General features: G+C 41.5%; 1 protein-coding gene across 1 annotated transcript in view; it reads right to left on the bottom strand.

Annotated features, from left to right (window-relative positions):
- LOC104955947 (excitatory amino acid transporter 5-like) overlaps positions 1–7,941 on the bottom strand; it is a gene marked incomplete at its 5' end in the record, with an annotated part of 17,197 nt that extends 9,256 nt beyond the window's left edge. Inside the window, 5 exons of the mRNA XM_010783348.1 lie at positions 276–375; positions 1,399–1,606; positions 1,687–1,729; positions 3,040–3,255; positions 7,862–7,941. Coding sequence (XP_010781650.1) covers positions 276–375; positions 1,399–1,606; positions 1,687–1,729; positions 3,040–3,255; positions 7,862–7,941 — 647 coding nt within the window. The remainder of the gene's footprint in view (positions 1–275; positions 376–1,398; positions 1,607–1,686; positions 1,730–3,039; positions 3,256–7,861) is intronic.
- Between the last annotated feature and the right edge of the window lie 2,464 nt (positions 7,942–10,405).

The following is a 10,405-nucleotide window of genomic DNA, read 5'->3' as shown; positions in this document are numbered from 1 at the left end:
CAAAGCGTTCAGCATGCAAAGCTGAATATTTGCAGTGACTGTAGCTTAGAAGTGACACAAATATAGGAAGTGTGTCTGTCTGTTCAGTATTCAGGTCGTTGAGCTTTGTGGGCTCTGCGGATGTTTTTAATCTGCTCAGGTGCCGCAGCAGTAAGTTGTCACCACCTGCACGCTTTTCCCCCCCCCGACCAGCCACTAGGTCAGATTGACACAAGCCCTCCTCTGTTTCACAGATTCTGTAAGTACTGTGTGTACGTTCAGAGTATTCTTCTCACCACACAGCAGCGTTGATGATCTTCATGACACACTCGTTGATACACTGGCAGACGTTGACCAGTGGAGCTCCTCGCTCCCCCATCCTGCCCAGCAACAAGCCTGCAACATACCGTTTACACATCTTTATAGGGAGAACCAACTGCACTCTATTACCTAATTCACACCAACGGTGTTTCAGGGTCGGTTCGGAGATAGAGCTTGAAAAGCACCGGGTTTTCCTGTTCACACCGCAGCGGAGCAGCCTCTTAGCTCCGGAATCCGGTTCATTTCGAGCACCAAAAAATTGTCCGGCCAGAGCAAAAGCACCGCATACGTCACGCTTACGTCGAGGCGGGGGCAGGGGCAGGGGCGAGAACAACTCCTGAACAACAACAAAAAGCCGGAGTTGTATCCAGTTTGTACACAACGATGGAGAAACTTAACAAGCTGCAGTGGTCCACTGAAGAGACCAGCTACCTACTGGGAATCTGGTCTTCCGAAGAGGTACAGAGGAAGCTGGAGCACAATCGGCCATTGTTGTTGTTGTCGGTGTCAGCTGTGAGGGGTTTCCGCGCGGTTTGGCTTTATGAAGCAGGCACGCAAACGGTTGCGTCATGACGCAAACCATGACGCAATGACGCAGCACCAGTCGGACTCTGGGCAGTGTGAAAAGAGCCGTAGCTAAACCGAAGAACCGCTTCTGAACCTGAAAAGCTCTAGCACGGAGCTTGAACCGGAGTTGCGTTGGTGTGAATGAGATATAAGTTGTGCAGGATGATAATGTAAACTAGGAATCCAAGGGTTTATGGGTTAAAAAACGAAGGATGTCTAAACTAATGCCAAAACGCCCTCAAATGGAATGTAATGCTTTATGGTTGTAGAAAGAATTTAGTTTGGAGTGAAATCATGCAACACCGTGAGGACAAATAGTAAATGGTCTGAATCTTTTGACTGTTATTTTTTGGGGAAATGTTTACAGCTCAAACGTTTAAACATTAATGTGAAGAAAGTTAAATTAAAGAACTTAAACATCTGATATGTTTCACACCAATGATAAATGACAGAAAACGGAATCATTATAAAAACTGAAGAGCAGAAAACCTCAGGACTTAATAACATCGTTTTCTGCTTCAGTCTGCTCACCCATGGTGGCGGAGAAGATGACGATGCCCAGGACGTTCATCTGTTGGCTCGTGCCAGGACTTGTTTTGTACGTGACATCTGGAGGCGGGGTCAGCTCAAGGTACACTGTCCGACCTTTAGGGTCATTCTCATCTGGGAAGACGTAGACGAAGTTGGGCTGCACGGTTCTGGTTGGGACTTTGAGGATGGGAATCAGGTCTGTTTTGTACTGAAGGAACACAGTAGGGTTAGTCACAGCAAGTGTAAAAGGTATTGCACTTTAATTCTGAGTTCTGGGGGTTGTGTTACCTGCTGAAACGTGGCCTCAATCAGATTAGAGGGAACCATGTTTCTGTTGAGTAACGAAGAGACATGGAGTGTTATTTACCTTTCATACAAAGAATATATGACTGGAGACTAAGAAAGAAGCTGCTTTATATTTTGCACTACCTTCTACACCTCTACCACAGATGAGCAAAAATGACTTTGAAAAATGAAAAACATTCAAACTAATCATGGATGACCAGTGTTACGATCAGCTGACCTTCAGCAGGATGAAGAAGAGTCGGCCAACATGCCGCAGCAGAGATCATTGCAACGCACCACTGCTGACTCGACTAATCTGTCACTCATCCCCAGCAGGATTACTAAAAATACACTAATCAGCCCTGGCTGTAATCGGATTGATGTGGGTTGGTGTGCTTTCTACTATTTGTAAGAGTGACGTCTTGCAATGTCTTGTTTTGTCGGACCAACGGGCTAAAAACACAAAGGGATTTTGCTTATTAAGATAATAAAACGTCTGAGACATTTTGAGAATGATTGGCAGTTTGTGGCACCATCATTGACTTATATAATCAACAACTAATGATCCAAGTGAACTAAACCTCCTCTCGAGCTTTGCAGTGAAAAACAACAAAGGGTGCACAATAGTTCCTTTTTGTATTTGTCATCGCGATGTCTACTTTCACAATAAACATAGTGATTTCTAACATATTGGAATGTGCATTTACTTTTTTTTATTTGCTCCTTTATGATACTGTTCTATCTCAAAATACAATCCTATATATTTTTATCATACATTTTATATATGTAAACATGAACAAATTTTCATGATTCTTTTATATTAATGTAAAGAAGCATTGACAAAACAGTATACTGTATTTAAAATCCTCTTTGGATCAATAAGAATATCTGACATGACTTGTTTTCACACAATACATGTCAGCCGCAAAGCTAAATAAAACCTTTCCAGTCAATCTTTCAACAACAACTGATTTGTGACCCATTCCATCAAAATGAAAAAAGGAACATATCTGAGACCGAATTCAAACTACTATGAAAACCACGGATGGATGAAGTATTTAGATTCCTTAACTAAAGTTAAAGTACATAAACTTTGGTGTGAAAATGCTGTGAAAAAGTCCTACATTCAATATCTCCCTCAAAAGTACAGAAGTATTGTCAGCTAAATGTTCTAGTGTTGAAAGTAGGAGTATTCATTTTCCAGACAAAGGGTTAGGGTTAGGAACCATCAGCATATTGAGTAACAACTTGTGACCTGATTTAACTTCCCCACTCTGTAGCTCTTATCTGTTAGCATATACCAAAACATAACCAGAGAATGTTTTACACCCTCCTTTGACCTCTGACCCTTCTCACCGGATGAGGTCGATCAAGGCGTCGGCCGAGGTCATCACGGGCCCCCCCCCCAGCCGGTGGCTCTCCATGTCCGTTCCCACGCCGGGTTTGATGATGATGACGAGCACGATGCCGACCACCACGGCGATGAAAGTGGTCCACAGGTAGTAGGTGACCGTCAGGACCCCCATCCTGCAGCACGCCTTGGACTCCATGGAGGAGAGACCTGACATCAAACTGACAAACAGAGATAGATGCAGACAGACAGACAGACAGACAGACAGACAGACAGACAGACAGACAGACAGCAGAGAGACAGACAGACAGACAGAGAGACAGACAGACAGACAGACAGCAGAGAGAGATAGACAGACAGACAGACAGAGGCAGACAGACAGACAGAGGCAGACAGACAGACAGAGACAGACAGAGAGACAGACAGACAGAGAGAGAGACATAGAGACAGACAGACAGACAGAGACAGAGAGACAGACAGACATACAGACAGAGAGAGACAGACAGACAGACAGAAAGACAGACAGACACACAGACAGAGAGAGAGAGAGAGAGAGAGAGAGGCAGAGAGAGAGAGACAGACAGACAGACAGACAGACAGACAGACAGACAGAGAGATAGACAGACAGACAGACAGACAGACAGAGAGAGAGACAGACAGACAGACAGACAGACAGACAGACAGACAGAGAGATAGACAGACAGACAGACAGACAGACAGAGAGAGAGACAGACAGACAGACAGACGACAGACAGACACACAGACAGAGACAGACAGACAGACAGAAAGACAGACAGACAGACAGACAGAGAGACAGACAGACCGAGAGAGAGAGAGGCAGAGAGAGAGAGAGACAGACAGACAGACAGACAGACAGACAGACAGAGAGAGACAGAGAGACAGACAGACATACAGACAGAGAGAGACAGACAGACAGGAAGACAGACAGACAGACACACAGACAGAGACAGACAGAGAGACAGACAGACAGACAGAGAGACAGACAGACAGACAGAGAGACAGACGGACGGACAACAGAGAGACAGACAGACAGACAGACAGACAGACAGGGAGAGACACATACAGGCACATACACACACACACACACACACACACACACACACACACACACACACACACACACACACACACACACACACACACATGTTGATTTAAAGGAACATGTGTTGCTTTCATCTGCAGGACAGAGATAGTGTAGCACAAAGACTGTAAGCAGGGGGAACTATTGGATTATTGGGGATTCTCCTGACCTTGAATCTAGCACCAATGTGAACATTATAACATGTCCAATGCAACAACACTTTGGTATCGTCCTGACCTTGAAACTCCTTAACTTTCTGAGTATGTGGTGTTGTAGTTCCCAGGTGAAGGAAACAGGTTGGAGGTTTATTCAGATAAGCAGCACAAAGACCTTTATTTGATGTTTTAATGTATACATTCAAATGAGGGCTGTCAGGGTTAGGGTTAGGGGGTCAACCCTAACCCTGTGGAGGAACAATGCTCAGACATCAAAATACTTGCAGCAGATGTGCAAAAGTAACACAATAATGTTAAACATGTTAAACGCTCTCCTACCAATAGATGTGTTTAAATGGGCTTAATAAATAACTTTCTACGTGTATAAGAAACGTCTATAAATCAGTACACTTTGGTAACATTTACTGTGTGTAAAGCTCTTTTTCAGTTCATTCCATCTCTGCAGACACTTTGTGTTTTCTCTTTGGCTAAATGTGATCTTTCCCATCTGTGAAAGGGCCTGACGAAGGGCTACTGGAGCACAGAACAGTCTGGAAACCTCATCAGTAGTGGAAAGTGAAATGTCCATGTTCTTTTTACTCTCAAGACTTTTCTCCTAAGATTTGTCTCCCTTGTCTTTTTTGCTACTATTTCAACAATATAATATGTGTACTGGTCAGCCTGTCTTCCTACAAAAAACGACCATATAGGCCGATTGTTAAGCCCTTATTACGACCCAGAGACACATTTGAAAGTGTATGTTGTTTCTTACACGACCACTAGAGGTGCTCTTGTGGTTGTGTAAGAAACAACAAGCTTGATTGCAAACGCTCCGGAGGGACGTTTATTCACAAATAACCCTCTCTGGAAAATCCTAAATTGTAGAATAGTTTGGCCATTAAAATGCTTTTTGATTCGATTTCTAGCGAGAAGTGTATATTGTACTCTAGAATCCATGTCCTGTCGATGTGTAGGATCTATAGTTTGATAGATATTACGAAGATGATTTAAGGTCTCACCAGGATAACGTGTATATGCGGCAGCTTCCATGTAAAGTTAGCGTCAACCCTCATGGGGTGAAAACAGATTTTCCGGTCTAGAAGTTTTCATAATAAAACCGGATGTATTCCCCTCACTGTCAAATGATTACACAGTGATATCTGCATTACTCATCCACTAAAAAACATCAGTTTATCCTTGTTAATTACACAATATTGATTGGTTTAAATTGTGTACAATGCTTTTGTGTTTTTACCTTCGAATCGGAGAAACAAACAGTTTTTCTGAGTTTAGACACTACAGTTTCCGAAGACACTACACTACCCAGAATCCCCAGCTATCGTTTGGGACTACAACATCCGTCTTGTTTTACAAACCCCGTGATTAGTCATCAAGCCCTGTGATTGGATGTGGGAGTGGCAGTGCGACAAGGTTACGCCGAGCGTCAACAGCTCTTTGAAATGGAATGGAACCACGGCAGACTTTCCAAAACTGGAATTGGACGGGTCCAGCCCAGCCCCCCACCCCCAATTTTCGCAACATGTTCTATGGCACGTCTCTACTGGGAATTGTAGTTTTATAAGATGTTTTCGTGTTTCCCACAATTAGAAGTTGCTTGCTTACTACTTACTTGTTTAGGGGGATACGAAACACAGTGGTGTTATCACATTTAAAACGCATAATTAATAAATGGGTGAAAATTGCTTGTGCCCATAATGGGCAGCATTATATACCCACATGACAGCTAAGGTCAGAAGAGCTTTATTTAACAGCTGGTCTTATGTCTGTGACCCCTCCTGTTGTTCATTGATAAGCCTGAAACATGCACTTGTCAAGGTTCAGAGGCACATTTAGAAAATATGGCAGTAGCCATCGATCATCTTAAGATAAGATAAGATATACTTTATTGATCCCAAGTTGGGAAATGTTTTTGTTACAGCAGCATACTACTTTGTTCTACTCTACTACAATTCAGAGGTTAACATAGTATTTTTACTCCACTACATTTATTTTAGTTACTTTGCAGATTCTGATTAATGATGTGAAAAATAAACAACCCTTAAATCAGACTTTAGTTACACCTGAGTCAAATTCAGGGAAGGTGATTGTACTTTGTCAGACTTAATATTTATCTGTGGATACCCGCAACGTTTTTTTCTTATTCAAAAGAAGACCTTAACTTAAAGTATTACTTTAATCTTATTAGTTTTTCTGGCTTTGCACATCCTCCTGTTAATATCTTTGGACGTCCCTGCTAAACTGTTTTATTGTAGAGATCACTAAACAGTCAGCACTAAACTGTTTTATTGTAGAGATCACTTACAGTATCTTCTTGATATTTTCTATTCTATATTTCTATCATTGACTTTCTACTTTCCCCCTATGAAAGTATGTACTCTTAATATTTTTTTCATCAAATATAACATAATTTCAACAAAATATAACATAATTTCAACCATAAAATTCAATAACGTGTTTTAACCACTAGGTGTCCCTTTCTATCAGCTGTGCACCGTTATGGTGTAAATACAGCCTATCTACCAATTGGATCAAATATAAAAGTCAGCCGAATTAATGTTGATACTGCTAAACTGGATTGGATCAAATATAAAAGTCAGCCGAATTAATGTTGATACTGCAAGGAGACGTATTTTGTGAAAATAAATGTAAGATGTTGTTAAATTGCTGATATATTTATGATTCACGTCACGTATTCAGTTTCGGTGGCATTTCTTACAGTTTGTCAAAAGGTCTTCTGATCAGGGCTCTATAAATAAAGAACTACGGCAGATCTGTTATATTTAATGCAGCCGAACCGTGTACTACATTGCCGTTATGTGATGACTTTCAAAGAGAAAAGCAAGCACACTCGGAATAAAGTATTATTATTATTTTTTTTTATGTTTTCCGATTTCATATCACATAAACACCATATCCCGACGTGCATTGCGGCGTGATTTTAGCCTATCAAAACCTCTGAAAAAATAAATGTGTCTCTCAGAATCGCAAGAGAAAAACCTATGGGAAAAACACAAAAGCATTGTACACAATTTAAACCAATTCATGTCATATAATTAACAAGGATAAACTGATGTTTTTTAGTTGATGAGTACTGCAGATATCACTGTTAAATCATTTGATCATTGGTTTTATTATGAAAACGTTGAGACCGGAAATACTGTTTTCAACCCGTAACTTTACACGGAGGCTGCTGCATACCTCAAATCATCTTCGTAATATCTATCAAACTATAGATCCTACATATCGACTGGACGTGGATTCTAAAAGTATAATATACACTTCTAGCTAGAAATTTAATCAAAAAGCGTGTTAATGGCCAAACTATCCTACAATTTTGAATTTTACACAGAGGGTTATTTGTGAATAAAGGACCATCTGTAACGTTTGCATTCAACGGGAGCGAACACTTTAAAACGTAATTATGGGTAAATAAGTGCTCGAACAAATGACACATTTGGTCGTAATAAGGGCTTGAACAATCGGCCCATTTGGTCGTATGAGTTGGAGGACTTGTTGGTACTGGTGTGTGAGTAATATATTAGAAGCTACCTGGATGTGATGAGAGGAAGGATGAGCATCTTGAGCATCCTCATCAGCAGCTCTCCAGGGAAAGAGAAGTAGATCTTCGCCTGTCATGATCAAACACATCACCATCAAACATTTCTAAATCAAAGCATGCTTTTTGTCAATGCTTGTTGAATAATAAATACAGTAAAGTGCTTCATAGAGTTATATCTCTCCCGCCTGTAACGCAGCTTCCAACAGATCAATCTGTGCTGCGCAGTAACACTAGATGCTCACAAACGCATAACTGTTCAGTTTCTGAATATAGCTCTTTATATTTCAGACTCAAAGAATTGTTCAACGTATATATATAAAGCACCAAAGCCATATTAAAAATATAAAAGAAAAACATGAATAGCTATTTATTGACATCATTGGCCTTTAAATAAGAACTGAATTGAAATGTTGTTGTTGTTGGTGGGGTATTCATACTGAACTGTACGAGCTGACGGGGGTCCTGCAGGCTGTGGGGGTCCCTCAGAGCCCGCACCCTTACACTGAATAAAACCCTGGAGCTACACACAGATCTGCACACTGCCCATCTTAGGAGTTTAGAGGAAGTCACATGACCACAGCGAATTAAGAGATCAGTTTTTTTTAAAGTATTTTGAATAAATTCTCACACTTTCACAACTCTCCTCACATGACTGCACATCATATTTATTTATATAGATGATATACTTTATTGATCCCAATTTGGGGAATTCTTTCATTACAGAAGCAGTGTGTTCAGACATTAAAATACAAATACTTAAAAAGCGGAATAGAGAATTAACAATTAAAAATAAAATGAAAAGTAGTACCATATATAAAATATAATCAACTGGCTTCATACAGAGAGAGATCCAGAAGAAGACGTTACAAAAAGAGTTATTCATGTGGTAAACAATTGTAGTTGAGCATCAGAAGTTGTGAATATGGTTTGAGGTTTCTAGTAATGCCTAACGCATGTAAAATATCTTAGTACTTCTTCTACCTCTGAAATATAATATCATGTTTTAAAGAAAGCTCTGATTAGGTGCTTTTTCTAAAGACTCTGGATCAAAACATGTGACCTCCACATAAACCTAAAATACCTTTCAGGAAGCTCCTCCAAAACAGATTCACATAAGCTCCTCCAAAACAGATTCACATTTGAAATGAAATGTTGTCCAGCAGGGACCAAGGACTCACAACTTGTTAAACTGGGACCACGTTTGCAAAATGACAGGAGGCTGGGGCCAGTTAATGAACGCATATTGGATTCTTTAGAGCAGGGGTGCCCACACTTGTTCAGCTTCGGAGCAACTTTTAAAATGACCAAGCCCAAATGATCTACCTACAGGGCCGCCCGCCCCTGCCCAATCTGTGACGTGAGCGCGGCGGGGGGGTGCTGACTAAATGGCGTATAAACTGCGCTTCAGATGAGGAGGTGAGGCCCCCTCATAACTGCATGAACCCGTATGGCACAATACAACTCAGACTGGCTTACCTACCTGTACGTCAATCAAGTGGCAAATGCTTCTTTTTTTTTCAATGCCATGCGATCTACCAACAATACCTTTGCGATCGACCGGTCGATCACGATCGACGTATTGGGCACCCCTGCTTTAGAGGATCCTCCTTTGCCACTTATTTTTGTTGTTGATAAACGAGCTATATTTGGATTATTTTGTTTACACCCTGGCACCCCATTACAGCTGTAGTAGTAAATTCAACGCCACTTATTATTTTAACGCGATTAACGCATGTGTATTTTTTGTCCTCGGCCGCCCCGTAGTTTCAGAGCGCATCGAGTTTAAAATACCATCTACAAGCTGATGCTGACAGCCCCGCTCCTGCCGTCCGCTTGCCACAGACCACACTTCCACACTCACCGGCAGGCACCGACTGGCCATCGGGAGGACCGGGAGGGTGTGTGGATGTGTGGCGCGAGCGAGCGAGAGAGAGACCTTACGTGTATTGTTGTTGTTAGCATCTGGAGCTAGCTAGCTGCGCTAACGGATATAAGGAGCTATTTCAATGAAAACAGAGGAGCGACATTTCGCCGACAACCGCGCTGAGCACTTGACTTATTCAGGTAGCCAGACAGCGGGACATTGTACGAAAAGTCAGCACACTCAGCACGGATAGTGCAACATGATTGCAGCGTCCAGGCAGCTCCCGTTCGAGCATATGCCTTGAGTTGCACATAGCTCCAACGATCCATCAAAGTGTCTTCAGTTTGAAGGTTGAATTGAGGCGAATATTTGTAATGTTCAGAGGTTGTTTAATATTCATGAGAATATTTGTCATTGTTCAAATGACAATAAACATTTGCATAAAGCATATTTGTCATATATATTAAAAACTTGAACAATATTCCTCTAAGGAACATTTAGAACAGATAAAAAATGTGCGATTAATTTGCGATTAATCGCGATTAACTATTTTAATCGACTGACAGCCCTACCTGTAACATAATCTTCCTGTGCCAGAATAATGCACTTGAACGCATCTAAGCTCTGTGATCGGCGTGACAGCATGTATCGGGGCGTGGCTGGTGGGCAG

Source organism: Notothenia coriiceps, unplaced genomic scaffold (assembly GCF_000735185.1).
Source record: "Notothenia coriiceps isolate Sejong01 unplaced genomic scaffold, NC01 NC01_scaffold00025087, whole genome shotgun sequence".
In the NCBI taxonomy this organism is placed as follows: domain Eukaryota; kingdom Metazoa; phylum Chordata; class Actinopteri; order Perciformes; family Nototheniidae; genus Notothenia; species Notothenia coriiceps.
This window is presented reverse-complemented; position numbering and strand designations above follow the sequence as displayed.